Here is a 23,244-nt window from a genome sequence, read left to right as displayed (position 1 = left end):
TTCTAAGACAAACACTCCTTGCTTTTCCAGCTTGGTACATTCGTCCGCCTATGACAGTGGAAAGAGCCCAGGAAGTAACAGGGTTGATGGTGGCAGCACTGAAGGAAATTGAAGGAACTCTGTTGCGAAGAGGTAGGAGAGGCTGCCTAGCCTGCCTTGGGAGGAGGCTTTCCAAGTCAGAGCAGGATGGTGCTGACATCCCCTTCTGCAGAGAGGTTGCTCACAGAACCACAATTCTTCATGAGCAAGAGGAGTCCGAGAGCGCTCAAAATTGCAGCAACAGCAGAGGACCCTGGCTGGGGCTGCAGCAGACACCTCAGCAGGCCACGCGGAGCTGGAGGTGTGCGGATGCGGGGGCCTTGGCTTTCCTGGCTGAGCTCTAGCCCTTGGAGAGGACAGAGGCCCATCCATGCACTCTTGAGGCACAACACACTCTGATCATTCCCTCAAACCATTCTGCCGGCAACCCTCCGTCCGGGGCAGCTTCTCCACCTCCCTCCTCCAAGGCAAGGCGCTTTCCCCAAGGCTCTGGGCTTGCTGGCTTCACTTCTTGGCGACTAACCAAGGACTCTGGCCCTTGAGGAGGTATAGAGAAGGGGCATTTGAGAAGGAAGCTCTCTGGTGATCGGCGCGTCCGGGGGTGCCTCCCTGACCAGGACATCCCCTGCCCCCAGCCACTGGCTGCCAGACTCCCAGCCCCTCAGAGTTGGGAGGTGCTATCTCTACCCTCTTCCTTCCATCACCATCCCACTTGTCCTCCCCTACCTGAGAAGCGAACGTGGCCCAGGCTCGAGCTCACTGGGAGGTTCTATCGAGGAAAGGAGCTTGAGCCCAGGGTGGGGACTGCCTGCATGCAGGACCAGCTCCTCCGTCTCTGCTTTGTAACACCCCTCCCAGCTGGCTCGGTCCTCTGCTCATTCTGTCCACACTGGCCACTGTAGGAGCTTCTGTCCTCAGCAATCCTGCCCTAGCTGGCTGCACCCCTCACTTAGCACTTAGCACACTTGTCCCTGGTGGGTGTGCTCCTGGTGGTTCTGGTGAAGCTCCTGGAGGGTGGGTGAGTGTGCTCTTTGGTGTGCTCTGGTGAAACTCCTGGAGGAGCTGGGTCTTACAGTCCTAGGGGCTCTTCCCTCTCCTTCCCAGCCTGGCAGGAAGCACAGTGTCTGCACACAGCAGCTGCTTAACGAAGCTGGCTGATAACTCAGCAGGTAGTAGATGTGTATGAGCCCCCATCGATGGCTGGATTGTAGGGGAAACACTGAGCTAGGTCCCTCCTGAGCCTGGGAGTAAGAAAGTTCCTGTCCTTTAAGAGTTCACTATCAAAAATGGAAGAGCCCCTTTGCACACTCTCATATAAAGCGGAGGAAGAAAAGAACACTGAGTTCCAGACAGTTGCAGGGAGGAGAGACTCCACCAACTGAGGAGCCCAGAACTGTCTTTCCAGGGTCATGGGATCTGAGCTGGGCCTTGAAAGGAGGCAGATAAGAAGCAATGGCATCTGCAGGTAAGGGCCTGGCTAGGGCAAGCGTGTGGAGGGACAGCAGAGTGCATGCGCAGGGTGAGTGGCAGGCCTTGGAAAGGAGGTGGGCCCGCTGGGGAAGGCCCTGGGGGTGCAGGGGGCCGTGGCCCTCTATCTTCCTCTGACTCTCCTTCCACAGGTGCTTGGCTATTCTCAGAGATGAACTTTTCTAGCAGACAGAGGTCACTTTGCATATGAACTGCACTGAATTCTGCCTCAGTGGCTAAGACGTGGCTCCCCTCCCTGCACCATCCTCCTGCTTCCTTCACCGCAGTGAGGGGCATCCTGCTTCAGCGACCCCTTGGGAGTTCTGCTCCTTTGAGAGGTGAACAGCTGATCCTGCCCTTGCTTTCCTTCTCTGCTCCACATCTTGGTGTGGTGTCCTCTTTTCTGAACACTCACAGGGAGCCTGCTCTTTTGTTTTTTGAAATGTTGTGGAGTCTTGGGTGCTCAACGTCTCAAGCTGGCTGACAATGTGTCCAAATCCAGGGCAAGAGGAGAGACATGCTGGGGGAGTGTGTGGGGTGGTGCATGGGAGGGACACAGAGGGCCTGAAAGGAGGGAGGTGGGTGGGCCTCCCCATGCCAGTGCAGTGTCCCTGAACGTTTGTAGGGGCGTGGGGATTCCCGCGTGTGTCAGGTGGCCAGTGCTGTATTGCTTTCTCTCTGATACATCCTCAGTGTTGAGACCAATGTGAGAAACAATCCCTACAGCTGTTCTTGCCCCAAGGCGAGCTGACCCCACTCACCCTACTCCTGGATGGCACAGGCCTACTCTGAGTTTTGTTATTCGGGGTTACAAAGCACACACATGCCACACACAGTTTTGCAAAACCAATGCCATGCATAATACTGTCACAGCCAAATAACTCTAGGTGGTGGGGGGCACGGAGTACTCCAGCCTCCACAATCCTCCCAGGAGGCGACCTGCCTGTGGGGCCAGAGGGCCTCAGGGTGTCGGAGCTGGAAAGTTTTATGGAGGTCACCCATGTCCAACTTCTTCACTTGACGCTTGGGGAAACTGAGACCTGGAGTAAGGTGCCCAAGGCAGCACAGCAAGGTAGTAGTAGAGAAAGAACTAGAAGCTGAGTCTCTGAACTTGTTGGCCAGTGCCCTCCTCCTTGTGGGCTAATGGCAACCCTCCCCAGCTCCATCCTATCCCATTCTGCCAGGTGAGGGCAGGGCCGGGGAAGGGAGGCCAGCACTGGGTGGGGCTGAGATGGGGCATGTGTGGAAGGAGCCTCCTCTTCCCTCAGCAAGCTGTGGCTTCCCTTGGCCCACATAACCACAACTACATAAATCTCAGCCTTGGGGAGAGGCACCATTTGGGCCCAGATGACCCGGTCACACTGTCACCCATGGGGTACTGGCTCATTCTTTGCAGGTAGCCAGGTGGACAATGCTGGGCATGTGTCCTGCTGTGCCAGAGCACAGAGCCACAGGCACTGGAACAAGAGAGGAACCACGGGACACAAACGGCCTTAAGACCCAGTGCCTTACAATTTACAAAGAACTTTCACCAACATGCTCAGTGGGCAGGGCTGGGTGCACCTCTGGCTCCCTGGGCAGGCAGTTTTCACCAGGAGGTGCCGCAAGTCCCCCAAAACAGAGAGCATGTCTTTCTCCTCTGCGAGCCCTCTGTGGCCCCTGTCCATAGGGCTGGCCTTTCCGTGGTCCCTCCTGCAATGTACCCGCATCTCCCATTCCATCACTGGATTGTTCCTTCTTGCCTGGTTGTCCTGGTCTGCTGGGTGTTAGTATGGACTCCCAGCTATGTGCAAACCCTTTGACCACGTGTCTTTTTACTTCTCATCTCCCTGTACTGCATTTGTCACACAGCCAAGATTCAAGTGGAGAGGCTTGGGGGCAGAGGCCTGAAGTCAGGGGCCCGGGGTGCAGTCCAGTGACAGGGTGGGGTCCTGGCTGAGTACTATGGCAGCAACAACCGTGTGGGGAGACAATGTGTTTACACACACAGGGCTAAACCTCGGGGGGCTGCAACCCACTGGGCAGGGCGGTGTGGGCTCTGAAATCAGGCCGAGCCTTTTTTTTTTTCTGTGACCACTAGGTGGCCTGAAGTGATGTGCGTGACCCTGCCTCAGTCATGGCCAGGACCTTCCCCATCCCCTGGGCTTCCCAGCCACCGCTGTCTCCTCTCTACTTGTTTTCCTTGACTCTGACTTTTAAACTTCTCTTTACACACATTTCTATTTTATTACATAGATTCTTGTGACTTTGAATCCTTTGTGGCAGTAGCTGAAGTGTCCTAAGTAAATGAATAACCACAGGACTGTAACAAAAGAGGTTTATTTGCCCATTTACCCAGGATATTCAGCTAACACCGGATCTCCCCTTTCCGGGTTCCAGTGAATGTTCTGCTCTATTCTGAGATCATCAGTGAGCTGTGATTTCCCTGGCCAGAGCCTGAAAGGGAATCAGGGAGGGGGTTAGAAGAATGGGGTCACACCCTGATTGCTCGGGACCTCGCCTGGGAGGGGAGGAGTGTGGCCTGGAGATGGAGACACCCGAGGGTGACTGTGAATTCTAAGGGGCAGAGGATGTGGGCTGGGCTGCATTATGACTTTGGGGGCCCTGGCAGTTTTACCTTCCTCCATTAAAAAAATATAAAAAATTATATTTTACAATTATGCTGGTAGAAAGACAAAAAACAATCCTGGCTGGATTCATTGTTATATATTCACTTTTTGTTTTCTAAATTTGAAAAGGTTAAGAATTAAAATATTTTTGTGTACTCCGTGGCTGCTGGAGAAGTTGTCCCTGGGCTACAGGGCCATGAGAATCTGGCCCAAGGCAAGAAGCACCCCTGGGTTCAGATGAGCCCTCTTTGTGTCCACAGAGATCAACTCTTGTTCACTACTGCATGGCTTCACTTTCCTTTTTTCTTTCCTTCTTCTTCTTCTTCTTTTTTCTTTCTTTTAAGGCAGGGTCTCACTCTGTTGCCCAGGCTGGAGTGCAGGGGTGCGATCATAGCTCACTGCAGCCTCAGACTCCTGGGCTCAAGCAAACTTCCCACCTCAGCCTCCGGAGCAGCTGGGACTACAGGCGAGTGCCACCACACTCAGCTAAATTTTGAAAAATGTTTTTGTAGAGATGAGGGTCTCACTGTGTTGTCCAGACTCGCTTCACTTTTCAAATGAGGAACTTGGCCAAGACTTAGAGGAGGAAGTTGTCCAAGTTTTAAGCTAACCTAGTGACATTTAGAGTAAGAATGTCGGTATAGGCGTTTTGGGTCTGAGCTGCATGTGATTTCATGACCATGAGCACTTGTGAGTGTGACCTCATCCCCACACATGGCAGGGGCTGTCTAATGACTGTGAAGCCCACTAATTTAGAGTTTTGTGTGACAGCATGTGGACAGAGTCTGAGGTTAAATTTCCCCTTGCGTTGTCTAGGAAGAAAGGATGTATAAAGAAAATGCAAAATGTAAACCAGATGGGGATGTATGTAAACTACTGGAGGAATTTGTTGTTTTCAAGCTTTTAGAAGCATGAATTTATGTTGTCAAACAGTTAACAACAAACCTGTATGCTACACCATAGGTAAGACTTAACTAGTCACTAAAACTAGTTTCCTGAGACCTTTTCTAAGCAATGCACTAAATATGGAAAGCAATACAACATTATTTCTTAAAAAAATAAAAACAACTTCAGATTGGCCCAGCCCAAGCCCCGATCTGGGCATGTTTTCTGAATGCCCTTTGCTGGAGTGGAACAGCAGATGAGGCAAAGATCCTTCAAATGCTAGTTGGGAGTGAACCCACAAACTCATATCAAGTCAACAGCCATGATTAGCAATAGCTGGTACTAGGGACTGTCGCTCAAAACAAAACAAAGCAAAACAAGCAAGGAAAAACCTACCATAACCCAACAGCAAGAGCAAATGGCTCCTTTGAAACTGTGCTAAGGGGGCCCTTAGCACAACTGAACCTAAATGCTCACACAGCAAGCACTGTGATAAACTTGGGATCTGTAACAACATACATTGCTCAATAAAGTCCCCCTCCCTCCCTTTGTTGAACTTCACATTTCAAAACCTTACTCCATACTTCTGAGAACCCCTACTTCTGGGAATTCCTGCTTTCACAGGAGAGAATGTATTTAATATAATGATTAATCAGGATCATGAATTGCCATGTTTCATTTTTTTAATAAGGAAAATGCATAAGGGTTTAAAATACTCTTAGACACACCTAGCTTAGCAAATATCATGGACCTTTGCATTTATGTGAATTCACACATGAGCTAGCCAGCACCTCAGTTCTGGCTGGCCCCCTTTGGCACCAGGACACAATAATTTATTAAGCTTCAATACTTAATAAGTGTGCACAAATATCATGCAGACATTATGACCATACTCACAAACAAAAAGTGTATTAGAGACACAGGTTTATACAAAACATCTTGTAAACAAAAGGGAAAAGGGAAGAAGTTGATATTTTCTGTACAAAATATGCAGGTTTTTCTTTCTTTTTTAATAATCTGTAAGATGCATCATCCTTCTGGCATTTTCAAAAAGTGAAAACTGTATAAAAATAAATATTCTATGTACAAACACACACACAGGCCAATCCAAGGTTAGAGGCATCACTGCAAAACAAAAACAAAACAATGTTCTGTTAGTTTCAGTGGTTCTGCAGAGGTTTATTTCCTTTGTAGGAAGGGAGATAAATCTTGTCCTAGGTTGGGTGGGACTTCTGGACAGGGGAACTGTGGGAACCCTGAGCCCCTAGGTGGAAGAAGCTGGTGGCTACCTTAGCTCCCTGAAGGGAGGAAACCAAGTTCACCTCTCTGTGAATCCCCTTTGTGGTCACTAGAGGGCACTCTCTTTCTCTGCTGCCTTTGGAGGCCTGATTGTTGTAACCCCTGCCTTGTCCCAGATTGGACTTAAGGTGTAAATGAGTAGTCTTGAAGCTCTCTGGTTGCTTCTCCAAGACATTGCAGCTCTTGGTAGTGGCTGTTCTTCCCCTGCTAATCTCAACCATTTCTATCTCCTAACCATTGGCAGCAACCTTAAAGAGGAAATTTTTTTTAGGGGGCAAGGGTCCAGAGGTCTTATGACACCTCTGACCTGCTTTTGTGGTGCTTTAACTAGGTCTAGGTGGAGCTTGGCAAGAGGACGAGGCCAGGCTCCAGGGACGGATTCTGGGGAGGCATCTCTCTTGCGTGTTGAGCTCTTCCTTCTTGGGTTAGGGGCCGCTTCAGGTATCCGGGCAAGTAGGTGGTCAGCGTTGGCTTGGGGTCTTGGTGATTTCACCACTTTTACCCAACCCAGTGCACTAATGAGATTCTGGCATCTTAGTACAGGGGAGTTTGTTCATCTCATTGTAAGTATGACTCTGCTGTCACTGGAATAGGACTGGATTCGTTGAGCACAGATTCTTGAACAGGTTGGAGTCTCCAACCCTTTATGAGGATGAACCTTGAGACAATGATGGTGGGGGTTGGTGAGAAGACTTGGAGTGAGAGGCAGGGTGGAGGGAGACGGTATGGGGCAGCATAGCGACTACCACCGTTGCTGGGGACCAAGGCGGGGCTTCTGGATTAGTTAGCAAGCAGATGGCCCCTGTCAGCCTGGGCAGCCCTGTGATCTGGGGAGCCATAGTTGAATGGGGTGATCACAGGCAAGGGCACAGTCCTGTGATGTCAGACTGCTCTAATGATGGCAAATGCCAAGGCCAGTGTGAATCAATGAAAACTCATTGTCGGTAGGAACTCTGGGAGCCCAGGAGAGATTGGGCTGCAGGTCACAGTGTTGTGGCATGAAACTCTGCCAGCTTAAATGCAAGAGGAGTGGTAAAGTGGTGAGTAGCACAGCCCCTATGAACTTACACTGTAGCTGCATGTGACCATAGCCAATGGGAAGCTCACAGTATGACCTTAGCCAATGGGAAGATCACAGTGGCATGTGAATTCAGAGTGTAAGCAACTGAGATGTCCTACATCTAAGACATGTCATCATGTGGCATAAACGACCTCAGAGGGACTCTATGAGTGATGATCTGGAACTCCTTGGGGAATTTCCTTGGGGGAAAGACACTATGTACATTGAACACACAAAGCATAAAGATGTCACCTGTGTGGCTGCATGGACATTCCGCGTAGGGTTTGCTGATGTTCTAAGAAGCATTTTTAAATGTTCTTTAACAGCATGCAGTGTATGGGATGTTTAATGGGCACTCTGCCTTTGAGACAGTGACTTTTTGACCTGTGTCTTGCTGCCTCATCTGTAGCAAGGCAGAATGGAAATTGTGGAAGCTTTATGGCACTGTTGAGAATGGAGCCCCGATGCAAACCGATGGGAAGCCTTACCTTGTTCCAGCAGCCTTGGACTGGCAAGCCATCTTCGCCCTACAAGAAGAAAGGAAGGCAGAGGGCTCAGACTCCCTGCAGTGGTCCACCAAGCGGGCAGGACTGGGATAACCAGGGCCACACACATTTTGGCGGCTGATCAGGATGTGGTCCACCCACTCTTGTGTACTTCTTTGCTCTACTCCAGGTCAGAACCCCAGAAGGAGGTGGAAACAAATCCGTCTATTTTCCTATTGGCTAAGGTCACATGCAGCTACAGTGCAAGGCCAATAGGGGCTGCCCTAGCCTGTGGGACGAGCAAGCAGAGATGTCCTTGTGTGCCATGAAGGAACAGTCTCTGCTGGGGCCCTGTGGAGTGCTGGCTGCTCACAGGCAAGCCACTCAGCACAAGGGGGCCTCAGTTTCCTCCTCCATAAAACCTTGGCAAGGGTAGTTGCTTGAAGTGACCTCTAGGGGCCTTCCCAGCCTTCTTATTCTCTTATTTGTCTCTCTTCCTAAGCAGAGGGAGGAGGACATGTGGACAGTCCTTCTTTGATGATCAATCCTGGGGTGGGGTGAGGGGCATGAAGGGACAGGCAACCTCCTGAGTATTGCAGCACGGCCCTGAGATGCCTTTGGCAATAAGACAGGTGGGGAATTTGGGGGTGAAGTGCAGTAGCAACATGGGAATCAACTGCACACTGTCGGTCTCCTTTGTTGGTAGCAACCACGCAGCCCCTTTAGCCTCAGGATGTTCGTGTTCTGCCCTCGGTGATACAAACCTTCCTGAGTTTTCTTGGGCCCTCATATCCTCTCCTTGCTGGCATACCCTGTGGGGGATCTAGAAATCTAGAGACCAGGTGGGGAAGGCGAGGCTGGGCCAAGGGCAAAGATCTAGTTTTCAGCCCAAGTCTGCTAGACAGGCAGGGCAGACAAGGAGATGGACACGGGGCTTCAGGAGACCAGAGCAAGTGCTCAGTCTTGAGGCCACTTGTGGAATGAGAGTCCTCTGCTGTCCCGGTCTAACGACATCCACCCACGCCAGGGGCTGAAACCTCTCATCACCTGGCATTGGGCAGGGATTGGTCCCAATATGGAGGGCCTAGGAAGTCTGGTTATCTTGTAGTAAAAGTCATGAGTAGTAGCTACCCCTGCCCCCCAAGTCCATAATAACACAGAGGAGGAGGCAGAGTGAGAAACAACAAGGGGAAGACACTTCCCCAGTAAACTTAATAGAAAAATGATACATTGATATGGGATGTTATGGAAGAAAATGCCATTTTACATAGAGAGTCAAATTAGGATGACCTTCATTTTCCCCTCTGGGTTGGGGAGGGGATTGCAAGGGGAGGTGGTGCATTCCACAGTTTCAGGGCGACCCTGTGCCCTTCCCCAGCCTGCCACGGTGCGGTATGACACACATCACGTGGACGCTGGGAGGGAGAGGAGCCTCTGCAGGCCAGAGCGGCATTCCCATTGGGGTGTGGATGGTGGCAGCGGGGTATGGAGGGCAGGGCAGGCAGAGAATGAAAAGTAATGTATGGTGAGAAACAGAGAGGCCAAGGCAGCTGCTGGCAGAACTAAAGGTGCCCAGATTGCAGGAGAGGGGATTGTGGCCGAGGGAAGACCTGGCTGGTGCTCAAGGGAGCCTCTGCGGGCCAGAGCGGCATTCCCATTGGTGCGTGGATGGTGGGAAGTCCGGGTTGACAAAGGTGGCTGTGCAGGCTGCAAGCGCGGGGTTTGGCAGGACCAGCAGGGACAGGAAGCATGCTACCCGCCTGCTTGTTCTGCACTCTCCTTCTGTTGCCTATGCTCCTCCTAAAGAGTCCCTACTGCCCTTCAAGGGGCTCTACGGCCCCCTGTCAGGGTCACACAGCATAATTTCTTATATCTTTTCCTCTTTTGTTCAAAGAGAATTCCTGCGTGACCCCAGGGCGGGGATGTGAGGCCCCAAATTCTCTTATTGCTGGTATGATAAAATAGCTCTTGAACTCCAAACCTATTGGGGAAATTTGGGGAGAGCAGTAACCCCTTGAGCCTTGGAGTGAAGTGTTCCCTTCAGCTTCTTTTGCAGTAAGAGGATCAGCATGGAGGCCTAGACTGTCCATGCCTAGAGCGGGACCGGGCAGGCAGGAATAAACCGTTACCACTTCGCCTGGGACGTGCTTGGAAGAGGGGCCCTTAGCTGTCTCCCTGCCTCCTCCTTCACTGCACTCTCGACCTTTCCATCTCTCCCAGACTCTTCAGTAAGAAGCCATCCGACCATGAAAGAAAGGGACAAGGAAGGAAGGGTCTGGTAATGTCTTTGGAGATTTCAGCAAAAAGGACAAACCCTTTAGGATCCAAAAACCTAATCCTGGACCATCCCCTAGTTTTGATGATGTCACCTGGGCAGTGACACACGACCCAACCTGGAAGGATAGGCAGGTGGCCCCTCCTCCACCTCACTTCTAGCGCTTCTCAGTCTACGCTGTAATCATGCCATTCTGTCCCCCAAATCATGCAATGGAGGGGGCAGGGGACACAGGGCTGACTCAGGCATCTCATTCACATGTTTTGCTAGGTGTTCAGCCCGTGTGTTCTGAACTAACTGCACTGCCTGAAGGAAAAGAAGTAAGTCATGGTTCTGAGAACCAGTCCCAGAGAATCCACTTTCCTAGCTGGTCTCTGGTGGCAGCTTTGTCTAGAATCAGCTTGGAGATGAGTATCAGAGGCAGCAAAGCCAACTTCAGGGTGGGAGGTCTGGCTCGCATCAGGTGGATGTGCTTTAGAAGTAGCTGCAGCAGGAAGCCAGGAAACATCCTGGTAAACTTTGCATGCAAAAGGGTGGCATGGCTGGGAGCCCCCAGAGTACTAGCCAAGGCGGGGTGACCCTGGGCATTTACAGAGTGAAGAAGCGAGAAGCGGATACTGGGGGGGATGGAGAAGGAGTGTGGAGGGTGGCTGGGGAGGCACGCAGTAGGAATCACACACGTGGGGAAGCCCAAATCAGCCATGCAGGCAAGCAAGGGCAATGCCATACCAATGGGCATGGGGCATCCAGTCCGTCCAGCCCTGGTAACCCCGGCTCCCCTTTCTCTCCTTTAAAACCTCGGTGTCCCTGTTCACAAAACCAACCACGATGATTATTCAGGTCGAGGCTGGCCCGCTCCAACCATGGAGTGGAGAGGCCCAGTCCTACCCTGGCCAGGATGCAGGACCCTTGAGGCATCTACAAACAGGGGCTAAATCCCAGGTGATCCCCCACCTCCCAAATCCAGCTTTTATGCTCTCTTTGTGCTCTGGAGAGTTCAGCTTTGCACACGTACAACCTGCCCCCTCTCCATTGATCCCACTCTCTTTATAGACTCACTCAGTGTAAACACAGACAAACCTCAACTTTAGTGCATCATAATTTTTTAGAACCTTCAAATGGATTGAAAGGCACTCGAGAAACCCAGCAGATGTGCCTCATCATTAATTGTTGGCTCTTTTGAGAAGGTTTCCCATGGGGTGTCTGACTACCGATTCTGGTCTGCAGCTTTAAAGGTTTTAGCTGGATGGCTGGTGAGTGTTGGTAGCTTGTGCATTAGAAGCCCCTCATCTGGCTTTGTTCTGCCCAGTTTTGACATCAGTGGCCCTGAGGAGATGCTAACTCTGGTGTCCTGCATCCTGACCAAGTGAGGATTCAGACAGCTTGAACTACCGGCCCACAGAGATGGCCATGAAACGAAGAAGGCAAATCTGTGGCTCACAAATGCTACACTGGCTTCCAAAGCCATCCTGGAACTAAGAGCTGAGGCCTTCCCTGAAAATCCCTTTCCTAGTGGTTTCTTCACTTCCACACATCAATTGCTCTGCATCTTCAAAGGAAAAGGATTCAAAGGCAAGGGATTTAGCCAGAATTACTTGCAGCTGTGGTTATAAAGCAACTCCAACAGTGGGCAGAATTTCACCGGTCAAATGAACAGATTTTGGTAGCATCAGTGTAGACATTTGGTTCTCATCTTAGTTTATTTGCCTTCTTTGTTTCCAACTTGCAAACCTCAAGGACAAAAACCAGAACAATGCAAGTGATAAACAAAAACATACCAACGGGCAGGGGGCATCTAATCCAGGCGCTCCTTGGTCTCCCTTATCCCCTTTAGGCCCTCTAGAGCCTTTCTTCCCCCTCTCCCCCTGTAAATAATGGTTTAGTCCGGGAAAAAAAACAACATCAAAACTTTAGGATCATTCATGTGTTAAGGTTGGAGACAGAAAAAGATAAATAAAGTTAAAAAGGTAAAAAGAGGCTCTAAATTAGGATATTCTCCCCCATAGGATTTGGAGTGAATACCCACCTCCTCCCCACCCCGCAGGAACCTGAGAATTTGGCTAAGGTGGGTGGGAGGGGAAGGGAGGACAGGCAGAGGGCTCAGAGCTGCAGGTGGAGGGAACCACAGATTGAAGATTTTTGTGGCCAGTTTTGCTAATACAAAGCCCAGGGTGGGGCTGTGCTGAACACAGTGGCTAGGGACCAACTTCCTTCTCTCTGAGGGTCTATTTTTGAAAGGCTTTGGGGTGACAACTTTTTCCCCCCCAATTATTGTTTATCCCTTTGACAACATATTAGGAGGCAAGGTGATTTTGCTTGGAGCCATGGGATGTGTGTCAACATAGCGTGTATGAGTGTATGTACATATGTACTTGGGCATGTGTGTGTATATATATGTATGAGTATATAGGTATGTGCTTGTGTATATGTGTGTGTGTGTGCACGTTTGTGTGTATGTGCTTGTGCACGTGTGTGTATATGTATGTATGAGTATATATGTATGTGCTTGTGTATATGTGTGTGTGCACATTTGAGTGTGTCTGGGTATGTGCTTGTGCACGTGTGTGTATATGTATGTATGAGTATACAGGTATGTGCTTGTGTATATGTGTGTGTGTGCACGTTTGAGTGTGTCTGGGTATGTGCTTGTGCACGTGTGTGTATATGTATGTATGAGTGTACGGGTATGTGCTTGTGTATATGTTTGTGTGCACGTTTGAGTGTGGGTATGTGCTTGTGCACGTGTATATGTATGTATGTATGAGTAGACAGGTATGTGCTTGTGTATATGTGTGTGTGCACGTTTGAGTGTGTGTGGGTATGTGCTTGTCCGTGTGTGTGTATATGTATGTATGAGTGTACGGGTATGTGCTTGTGTATATGTGTGTGTGCGCACGTTTGAGTGTGTCTGGGTATGTGCTTGGGCACATGAACACATGTGTGTGCACATATGTGCACATATGTATGTGTGTGTCCAGAGCTCACGGATGGCCCCTGGGTCTCAGCTGGGTTCTCCCGTTCTATGTGTGTCTCTGCTTCATCCTGGTCTGAAGTCAGACAGTTATTTGTATATGAATATGTTGTTTTAAGGAATTCATTTGTTTCTGAAAAGCTACAGTAAACATCATTTTTCTAAATTGAATCCTGTATTGTATGTGTCAGAGTCTATTTAAAGAAGGGCTGTAGGGAATTCTTTTTAAAACGGAAGCATCATCTCTGTAATGAATTTGCATTTGCATTTTTATATGTGTGTTTCCTAAAAGGGGGCCCAGTATGCCCCTAGGGAGTCTTCCTGGGAGCTCCCCTCCTGTATGGAAGGGGGATTATCTAATGCTTGGGGACTTCAACAGTGTTGCTCCAGGGTGACATTGAAGGCTGGGCAGCATATTAGAACAAAGGCTTGAAGTCAGAGTTGGTTCTGACAGTTAGCTGTGTGACTTTGTGAAGCTACTTCTTTGAGCCTTAGTTTCTTTACCTGTAAAATGGGTGCAATAATACCTGCCTCAAAAATTTGTTGTGAGGCTGGGCATTGTGGCTCATGTCTGTAATCCTAGCACTTTGGGAGGCCAAGGCAGGAGGATCACTTGAGGCCAGGAGTTTGAGGCCAGCCTGGACAACAAAGCAAGACTTCATTTTTGCAAAGAATAAAAAAATTAGTCTGGTGTGGTGGCATGTCCCTGTAGGCCTAGCTACTCAGGAGTCTGAGGCAGGAAGATCACTTGAGCCAAGGACAGGAGTTTGAGGCAGCAGTAAACCATGATTGCACTACTACACTCCAGCCTGGGCAACAGAGCAAGACTCTGTCTGAAAAAAAATGTTGTGAGGTCTTTGTGCACATTGAATGCTTTATAATGGCATATAGTATGTGCAAAGTAAGTGACAGCTGCTTCATAATGATAATAATGGTTATGATTTCTTTTTAGTCAGTATAGGAGCCAAAGGTTGGGGTCAGAGATTGTCATGTGCAGTGCTCCTGCAGTGGAAGGCTACAGGGTAGATGTTCATTAGAGGAAGGCAGAGGATAAGAATATTTTTGGCTGGGCAAGGTGGCTCATGTCTGTAATCCAAGCACTTTGGGAGGCCGAGGCAGGCAGATCACCAGAGGTCAGGAGTTCAAGACTAGCCTGGCCAACATGGCGAAACCCTGTCTCTACTGAAAATACAAAAATTAGCTGGGTATTGTGGCACATGCCTGTAATCCCAGCTACTTGGGAGGCTGAGGCAGGAGAATTGCTTGAACCCGGGAGGCAGAGGTTGCAGTGAGCCGAGATTGTGCCACTGCACTCCAGCCTGGGTGACAGAGCGAGACTCTGTCGCAAGCAAACAAACAAAATAATATTTTTGATGTTTCTCCAGATCTTCAGAAATTATTCAAATTTCTCTATTTTGGAGGTTGTCTGCAATTGCCAGTGCATTATTCTAAATGAATTTTCTGAAAATGCAAATCCTTACTTAGAAAATGACATGTGTTTAAATATGTATGCACATATTGGGTATATTCCCATCGGCCTGAAGTTTTGTCTGCCAGCAAGAACATCATGGCACAAATCATCCCCAAATGGTAGACCAGCAAAACCACTAGCTATGTGGGTGTGGAAGTAAACTCTCTCAGGAGTGTGGCCCCTCATTCTCTGGGTCACTAGCAATTTCCTAATGAAGAAGGCTGGCAAATCTGCCAGAGTGGGGGATCCCAGGCCCAGGATACCCCGAGGGTAACAGAGGGTTGGCGTGTTCCAGACTTTCACAACAGGTAACGGACACTACGGGACATTGTGTTCTAAGAATCTGCCCAATTGCCCCAAATCCAGTGTCCTTTGAGGCTATTAGAGTAGTAATGTTGCCTGCATTCTCCCTGCCTCCCACCCCCAGACAGTGACACAAAAGAGACCCATTGCAAAGAGGGAACCCTAGCTGGTAAGGAATAAAGGGGCAAATAAAGTCAAGGGGCAAAGGCTTCTTAAAAACATAAGTAAATGTCTAGCAGTGGACTTTGGAGAAGATAAACTGAAAGCTGGTGAGAGGGAGGGGAAAGGATGAAGGACGTGGGATTATTATAATGGAATGAACATATCTGGGGGGTGAAGGAGTAAAGGAAGAGGCCAAAAGAGATAGTGGAGGAGGAAGAGGTGAGGAGACAAGACGGACTTAGGAAGTGAGACATACACACGCACATGCACACACACACACATGCACACACACACATGCACACACACACATGCACACACACACAAACATGCATGCACCCCTCACCCCCCAAAGTTAGGCATCTCAGAGAGCAGAAGCAGCCTCACTGCATGCACACAGACCTTTTCAGCTGGCTGGTTTGCAGGCAGCTCCACAGTAACACCCAATTTTCCTGAATGATTTTATTGCCAGATTCATGCCACCCTTTATCCTTTGACTGACTTCTTAGCCTAAAGGTGGCTCCTGGGCCAAATTCACAGAGCTACTTAGGGGAAAAGGGAAGCACCCTTAGTGACAAGGTCAGGATATTCTTTCCACTGGCATGTGTGTCCTTAGAAAGCTCCTGGTCTGGGGCTCTGGGCCTTTGCCCATCATGACAAGGACTTTCCTTTCATGAACAGGAAAGAGGTTCTGAGACCATCCTTTGGTGGGTCATGGAGAAGCATACTTTTAAGGTTGTATCTTGGTTCACTGTAAGATAAAACAAATCTCAGGGCCAGGCGCGGTGGTTCATGTCTGTAATTCCAGCACTTTGGGAGGCCGAGGCAGGTGGATCACTTGAGGTCAGGAGTTCGAAACCAGCCTGGCCAACGTGGTGAAACCCCGTCTCTACTAAAATACACACACACACACACACACAAATTATCCAGGTGTGGTGGTGCACACCTGTAGTCCCAGCTACTCAGGAGGCTAAGGCAAGGGAATCGCTCGAACCTGGAGGGTGGAGGTTGCAGTGAGCCGAGATCACGCCACCGCACTCCAGCCTGGTGAAAGAGCAAGACTCCATCTCAAAGAAAAAGAAAAAAAGGTCAGAATGGGGAGGCAAGATTGAGAGGGGACTCTTTCAGGACATTCGGGCATCCTGAGAGTCAAATCCCTGGAATGAAGAGAACAAGCTGCCCTGGAGCTGGAAACCTGCTCTTTGGGAATAAGTTAACTGGCTCTTCATGGTGTGCGCGAAAGCAAGGTGCGTGCCACCTCATTGTTTTCTGAACTTGACTTTTACTAAGTGACATATTCCTAATTTGTAAAGGGGATGGAGGAAAGTGTGTCAAACATCAGGAAGGGGAGGAATAGACATACTTTCCCACTGATTCCTGGGGCCTCCATGGATGACTTGATAACCTCAGCTGCTGCAGCATCAGAGCCGCCAGCCCCCTCCCTCCCTCTGTGTGTGACAAGGGTACTTGTCCTGCCTCCACCTGTAGAGTAACATGGTCACCGTCCCTCGAAGGGCCGATTTTGCACCCTTCAGACGGCTCAGTGTCTCCAGCCAACTGAAAAAGTCTGAAGAAGGAGGTTTAGAAAATACTAATTGAATTTAATAAAGAAAACTAGAACACGTCAGAAAGACATTTGAAAGGAAGTTAGGACGCCAATGAAGAGGTGGAATGATCAAAGATTTTAGAAGCCTAAATCCTTTGATGTCACACTGAGGAAAGTCCTTCCCAGTGTGCCTTAGAGCATCTGGAAGCAAGTCTGTTTATTCTGGCGGTTTCCAGACCTGGTCTTGCCATGGGCAGGGGTGGCGTTGCTGCTCCCTCTTGTTTATAGAAGATGAGGGACAAACTGAGTTGCTTTTGACCAGCTGCCAGTGAAGAGCACTTAGTAAAATGGGAGTGCTCAGGAAATAGATCTTGAATTGAAGAGAATGGAATTCACTCTTGTCAGATAGGAGCATAGGCATTTGCGCACTTTCTGTGCATGAACATGGCGTCAGTGTGCAAAGATCAGCCAAAAGACCTGGGTTCTGGAGACTGTGTGCTCTGCCTCCAACTCTCCATGGGAACCCAGAACACATAATCATCGTCTGGGCCTTGTTTCTCCATCTGTTCCTTCTCCTCTAAGTGCCTGGGATTTTAGGACTCGCTAGAGCTAGACATACTTGGCTTCTAGGGGGTGTGCCCCCCACTCCAGGAGCCCCACGATGTGGCAGCAGATGAGACCCTTCAGAGGGGGAACCCAAAGGCCAGCTCTTGGTCAAATGCAGTGAAATTCTCCCTGCTGGGCCCAAATGCTGAAGGTCGTGGCAGGTGCCACAGCCCGTTAGGTGGCTGTGGGTGCCGTGGGCATTTGGTAAGTGTGTCCTAGTGACGATGGCAGAAACCAAAGGGACAGCAAGAGTCTGAGAAGGCACATGTCCTTTCAGAGCCCTGCCGACTCTTTCCAAGAGAAATAGTGGCTGTAATATTTTTTAAAAGGGTTGGCTGCTTCCAACAGCTGTCTGCTTGTTCTTGGAGCTGGAATTTATTTTCTCTCTCACCAGTGGCCCGGAATGCCTGGCAAAACCATGTTTCAGAATGCGAGGACAAGGTAGTAATGGATCTAAACTGATCATATAGGGGCCCACGGTCAGGGCAACCTAGAAAGAGCTGGACACATGGCTCTTGTTGCTGGATAGCAATGCTAAGCTGGTGGCTGCCATGGGGTTCAGTCTCTCCTTGCTGTGTGGAAAAATACATGCTTCCATGTGAGGATCAGGCCCTGGGCTCCATACATGCCACGGGTTAAGGCCCTGCTTGCAAAGCCTTTCAATTTAGCATGACTTATCAGGAAAAACTGTTTGCTATGTTGGTCAGGAATCACCGATTGATCATTCCACCCCAGCATGAAGACATTAGTAACCAGAGTGCGAGTGCGGCGGCTCACTCACCCGGTTTCCCTTGTCCCCAGGTGGTCCATGTAAACCCTGCAAGAGATCGGAGGAACAAAGGCATATTAATGAGGACACACAGGCCAGCTGTACAGTGCTTTCTTCCGGGCTCATCAAACTCCCGATGCCTCACTCACGGGAGACAGGTTTAATTATTCCCATTACACAGAAAGGGGATAGAGAAGCAAATCGCTCAGAAAACTTGACCTAGAGGCAAATAATGAGTCCTGGGCAAAGCCAAGAACACACTTCAGGCCAGGCGCAGTGGCTCACGCCTATAATTCCAGCACTTTGGGAGGCTGAGGCAGGCGGATCATGAGGTCAAGAGATTGAAACCATTCTGACCAACAAGGTGAAAGCCTGTCTCTACGAAAAATACAAAAAAAAGTAGCTGGGCGTGGTAGTGGGCACCTGTAGTCTGAGCTACTCTGGAGGCTGAGGCAGGAGAATCGCTTGAACCTGGGAGGCGGAGGTTGCAGTGAACGGAGATCATGCCACTGCACTCCAGCCTGGCGACAGAGTGAGATTCCATCTCAAAAAAAGAGAGAACACAGTTCTGGTTTTCTCGCCTCTCCAGCCCAGGTCCTGGACTGTGACTGGGTTCTCCTGAGGTCACTACCTCAGGTGAGGGGTCAGTTCTGAGGATGCGCTTGCGGGGCGCCAGGAATGCTCTTGGCAGGGGGCAGTTCCCAAGGCTTTCCTGCCAGGCTTTTGCTAGACCTTCTTTTCAAGGTGCAAAATGCTCTTCATTCAATAGCTAGGAGAATTTAGCACGAGGCAAGCCTGGCCCAGATGTGCATAGCTGGCCAACACACACAGCCTGCAGTGGATGGGAAACTAAGGTATGGGCTCTTGCAGGCAGACACCCAACTTCTGTAACAAAGTGGTAGGAAAGCGTGCTGCGATGGAAAGCCAGGTGTCCCCTGCAAGGCCCAGCTCCCCTGGGAAGCTGCTCCGCTGATGAAGCCTCTCCTATCACAGGGATCTGGATTTGATTCTGCCCCTCCTGAGGGCAGGGGCCGTGGCACACTCATTACTGAGGCCAGGCTGCACTTAACACAGTGGGAGGGGCTTACATCCCATTACAGGGTCCACATGGCAGAGGCCCTGGTCCTCTCCCAGCACAGTGCCCAGCAGGGCATGCTAGCTCATCACCAGTTGCCTCTTCGCAGCTTCCTCTGTCATGGAAATGAGAGTTCTCCCTTGGCCCTGGATGTGTGCTGCTCCAGGCCCTGGGTGTTTTTTTTTTTTGGTTTGTGTGTTTGCTTTTTTGAGATGGAGTCTTGGTCGTTCACCCAGGCTGGAGTGCAGTGGTGCGATCTTGGCTTACTGCAACCTCCAGCTCCTGGGTTCAAGTGATTCTCCTGCCTCAGCCTTCCGAGTAGCTGGGATTACAGGCGTGCACCACCACACCTGGCTAATTTTTGTATTTTTAGTAGAGACGGGGTTTCACCGTGTTGGCCAGGATAATCTCTGTCTCCTGACCTCGTGATCTGCCTGTCTCAGCCTCCCAAAGAGCTGGGATTACAGGCATGAGCCACCGCGCCCGACCGCCCCTGGCTGTTTCTAATGGGGGTTGTGGGGGGGAGGAGAGGAACCTCTGATCCCAAGAGACTCACAGGAAGCCCAGCTGCTCCCGTTGGTCCTGTCATCCCAGGGTCTCCTTTGCTGCCCTGAAATGGGAGAAAGAAATGCATGAATCCTCCCAGATGTGGTAACAATCTTTCTTGCCATTTTCTACTTTGGTATGAAACACAAGAAACCTCTCCAGTCCCCTCAAGAGCCCTCTGGGAAGCAAGGGCTGTGGGAAAGGTGGGGCGCTGCTGATGCGAACACTGCCTTGGGGAGGGGGCTCAGAAGCCCCCCTCACTCTCCCTCCAGCACAGCCTATCCCCCAAGGTCCCCCCAGAATGACCAGTGGGGTCCTGGGCCTGGCTGGCCTGAGGCAGAAGCAGGAGAGAAGAAGGCAGAGCAGGAAGGCAGGGGAAGAGAAAGGGAAGAGAAAGAGAGCTTTGCTGCTTCTCCGGAGCCTCAAGGGTCACCCCTCAGAGCAGCCTCCTGATTTCCCCAAGCTGGTGGTCACGGAGAAGCTTGCGCCCTCTGTAGAAGCTCCTGCCCTCCCCACCTGAGACACAGCCAGCAAGATGGGCAGATGGGGAGTGCAGGGAACTGCCCATGCAGGCAGAGAACTCGACGGATGTCCACGCAGGGACCTCTGAGCCCTGAGTGTGTAGAACCCAGGGGCTGGCTGGGAAGAGCTGATACAGAAAGACACACAACTCCCCTGCCTCCACTCAGCCGACGCCTTCCACCCTCACCCTCGGGCATGCCCATTTCAGCAGGACAGGCCTGGAACTGCAAGTCCTATGACATGGCCAATGTCCCTTGACAGCGACCGTGGGAGCCTGGCCTGTGGCTCTGGCCTTCTGACTTCTTGCTGTCCTCCAGGAATGATCTAAACACCACCTGGCCCTCTGTTCCATGCTGTTTCCCTAAATCACTACAAAGTTGAGGCATGTCCAGTGACAATGGCACCCAGGGCCTTGCCAGACTGAACCTGAGATGGACACAAGGTGGCTAGAAGTCAAAGTGGAGGAAGTTCTCCAATTCCTTTTTTTTCTTTTCCTCTTTTTTCTTTTTCTTCTTTTTTTAAAAAAATAGAGATAGGACCTTGCTCTGTCTCCTAGGCTGGAGTGCAGTAATACAATAATGGTTCACTGCAGCCTCCACTTCCTGGGCTCAACTGATCCTCCTGCCTCAGCCTCCCAAGTAGCTAGGACTAGAGGTACACACCATCATGCCTGGCTAATTAAAAAAAAAAATTATACAGTCGGGGTCTCACTATGTTGTCCAGGCTGCTTTCAGACTCCTGAGCTCAAGTGATCCTCCCACCCTGGCCTCCCAGAGTGTTGGGATCACTGGAGTGAGCCAATGTGCCCGGCCTCTCCACCTCCTTTATCCCTCCAAGTTTAGTTGACTTATAACTACACAACCAGGCCCCCTGTCCCAGGCTGCTGTGAGGATGACAGAAGAAGAGGTGCAAGAAGGAAGGCATGAGGGCTGAGACCCCTGGTGTTGGGTCCCAGACCTGCCCCTCCCTACTGGCCGCCTGGGCCCCTGGTTCACTGTCCCTCCCTCCAGGCCGCCTGGGCCCCTGTGGTTCACTAACACTCACCCTCTCGCCCTTTGGTCCTGCTGGGCCTGGAACTCCAATTGGTCCTGGAGTACCCTGGGGAGGGGAAAGAAAGCAGAGGTGAGGGTCCCCACATGCTGGGGAGCCCTGGGTGCCCCACCCGATGCCTGGAGATGAGCAAGGTCCAAAGGCCCAGTTTTCAGGGTTGGCGAGGCCAGGCTCGTTCACGGCACTCATTCGACTGGGCCGTGATCCTCTTTAGGTTCAGGGGCTGTTGGGGATAGAGCACCTCCCCATGCCTCAGAGCCAGATTTGTGGACTGAAACCCTTTTGCTTCACAACCAAGCTTGCCAAGGCTGAAAACGGTGGGAGAATGGTTGCTTAGTTTTGCTCCCAGAAGCACTTGGGAGGGAGTGGACCCATCCCGGGGCAGGGGCCGGGGGCTGGCACCCTCTTTGCTGTTGCAGCTCCACATGCAGCGAGAGGGTCTTCATGCCACAGAGACGGATGCGGACGCACACACAGGGGCAGACGATAGAGGGTGGTTCAGCCAACGCCCACCCCACCCGCCCACCGCAGACCCACAGCCCTGGCCTCAGCCTCTGGCCGGGGCCTTCTCGCCCCACTCGCAGGCCTGCGGAACTGGCTGGATTGGGGGTGAATTAGGATGCCTCAGTGTCTGCACCGACACTGGCCTGGCAGGGAGGTGTGTCATGAGCTCTGCCAGCTGGGGGCTGGGGACGCTGGAGCCATTGGAGCACATGGCTTAGACATGGAGCATCAGGGCTTGCTCTGGCCTCATCCAACATCTTCTCAGGTTCCCAATTCACAGCCTGGCCAGACCAAGTCTCTAGTTCAGCATCTCCTATTGTTGGCCTCAGATGAGGACAGGAGGAGTGGGTTGGGCTGTGGGCAGTTTCTGGTGCTCTGAATGCATCTGCGAATGGTGGGGCATGACTTACTTCACAGGAGACAAAGAGGGGAGTAAGATGACCTCAGGGCCCCCTTTCCAACCACAAGGGAGGAAGGAAGGCTGTAGGTATCCATAATAGCACAGCAGAAAGTAAAAGGAGGCCGGGTGCGGTGGCTCATGCCTGTATACCCAGCACTTTGGGAGGCTGAGATGGGCGGATCACCTGAGGTCAGGAGTTCAAGACCAGTCTGGCCAACATGGCGAAACCCCGACTCTACTAAAAATACAAAAATTAGCCAGGCATGGTGGTGGGTGCCTGTAATCCCAGCTACTTGGGAGGCTGAGGCAGGAGAATTGCTTGAACCCTGGAGGTGGAGGTTGCAGTGAGCTGAGACTGCACCACTCTGCTCCAGCCTGGGTAACAGAGCGAGACTCTCTCTCAAAAACAATAAGGAGTCAGCTCAGGCCAGCGGTTCAGTGCAGCATCACAGAGTCACCTGGCTGGCCTTGCCTCAGAGGCCTACAAATTCCTGGGTATTGGAGAAGCTCCTTAGCCTTGCCGAGTGTCAGTTTCCCTGTCTGTACCACGTGTGTCTGCCTCCTCGACCGTGCCAGGTTTCCATGCATGAATGCATAGCAAGCATTTGGTGCTGAGCCTGACGTGTAGGAAGTGCCCAGTAAATGTTAATATTGGCAGGGAAGGCTTATTTTTCCCCCCACATTTCCCTTAAAGTTAGGATACTGATTTTATGAGGAAAATAAAGCCTCAGTTCCAAAGGGATGGAATGTGTGAATTTGTACTTCCTCCCTCGGTCTAACGTAAATGGGAGAAGCCATTGAGAGGAAAGCCTTGGTTTCTCTGATTGCAACCACAGATCATCCCCGAGCCCTGCCCCACACCTGAGACAGGTGTGCTAGGTGGGGGAAGGATGGAGACGGAGGGACTGTGGCGAAGGGGCAAAGCCATAATAACGCCTGGAAGCCGGGGCATGCTCTCTGCATGTAAGGGTTCAGGGTGTGAACTCCATCAGTGCAGGGAGGTGGGGGGCTCTGAAGAAGTCTGTCATCTTAGGCAAGCCATGCTACCTCCTATTTATGAGGGCACAGAATAGGCATTCAGTAGGACGGGGCTCTCACAGGGGTCACTCTTGACCCCCCTACCTCTAAAAGCTCTGGGCTTCTCTTGGTGCCAGTTGCAAGTGCCCCCGGCTCCCTGGGAAGACCCGTGAGCCTGTGCTTCAG

The 23,244-nt window shown here is 50.9% G+C and overlaps 1 protein-coding gene across 16 annotated transcripts in view; it reads right to left on the bottom strand.

Annotated features, from left to right (window-relative positions):
* Positions 1-5,661: 5,661 nt before the first annotated feature.
* The window catches only part of COL13A1 (collagen type XIII alpha 1 chain), a 157,387-nt gene continuing 139,804 nt past the window's right edge, over positions 5,662-23,244 (bottom strand). For 9 of the 16 annotated variants that reach the window (XM_031936230.1, XM_023204772.2, XM_031936232.1 and 6 more), the window contains 6 exons: positions 21,132-21,185; positions 19,576-19,629; positions 17,957-17,992; positions 11,898-11,984; positions 7,848-7,886; positions 5,662-6,125 (listed from right to left, as the gene is read on the bottom strand). In XM_031936230.1, coding sequence (XP_031792090.1) covers positions 6,123-6,125; positions 7,848-7,886; positions 11,898-11,984; positions 17,957-17,992; positions 19,576-19,629; positions 21,132-21,185 — 273 coding nt within the window. In that variant the 3' untranslated portion in view covers positions 5,662-6,122. Of the gene's footprint in view, positions 6,126-7,847; positions 7,887-10,848; positions 10,927-11,897; positions 11,985-17,956; positions 17,993-19,575; positions 19,630-21,131; positions 21,186-23,244 lie in introns of all 16 variants that reach the window. The other 7 variants (XM_031936238.1, XM_031936231.1, XM_031936234.1 and 4 more) reach the window with 2 other exon arrangements.

The sequence above is a fragment of the Piliocolobus tephrosceles genome, chromosome 9 (genome assembly GCF_002776525.5).
Source record: "Piliocolobus tephrosceles isolate RC106 chromosome 9, ASM277652v3, whole genome shotgun sequence".
Taxonomy (NCBI): domain Eukaryota; kingdom Metazoa; phylum Chordata; class Mammalia; order Primates; family Cercopithecidae; genus Piliocolobus; species Piliocolobus tephrosceles.
Note: the sequence above shows the minus strand (reverse complement) of the source record. Positions and strands in the feature narration are given on the sequence as shown.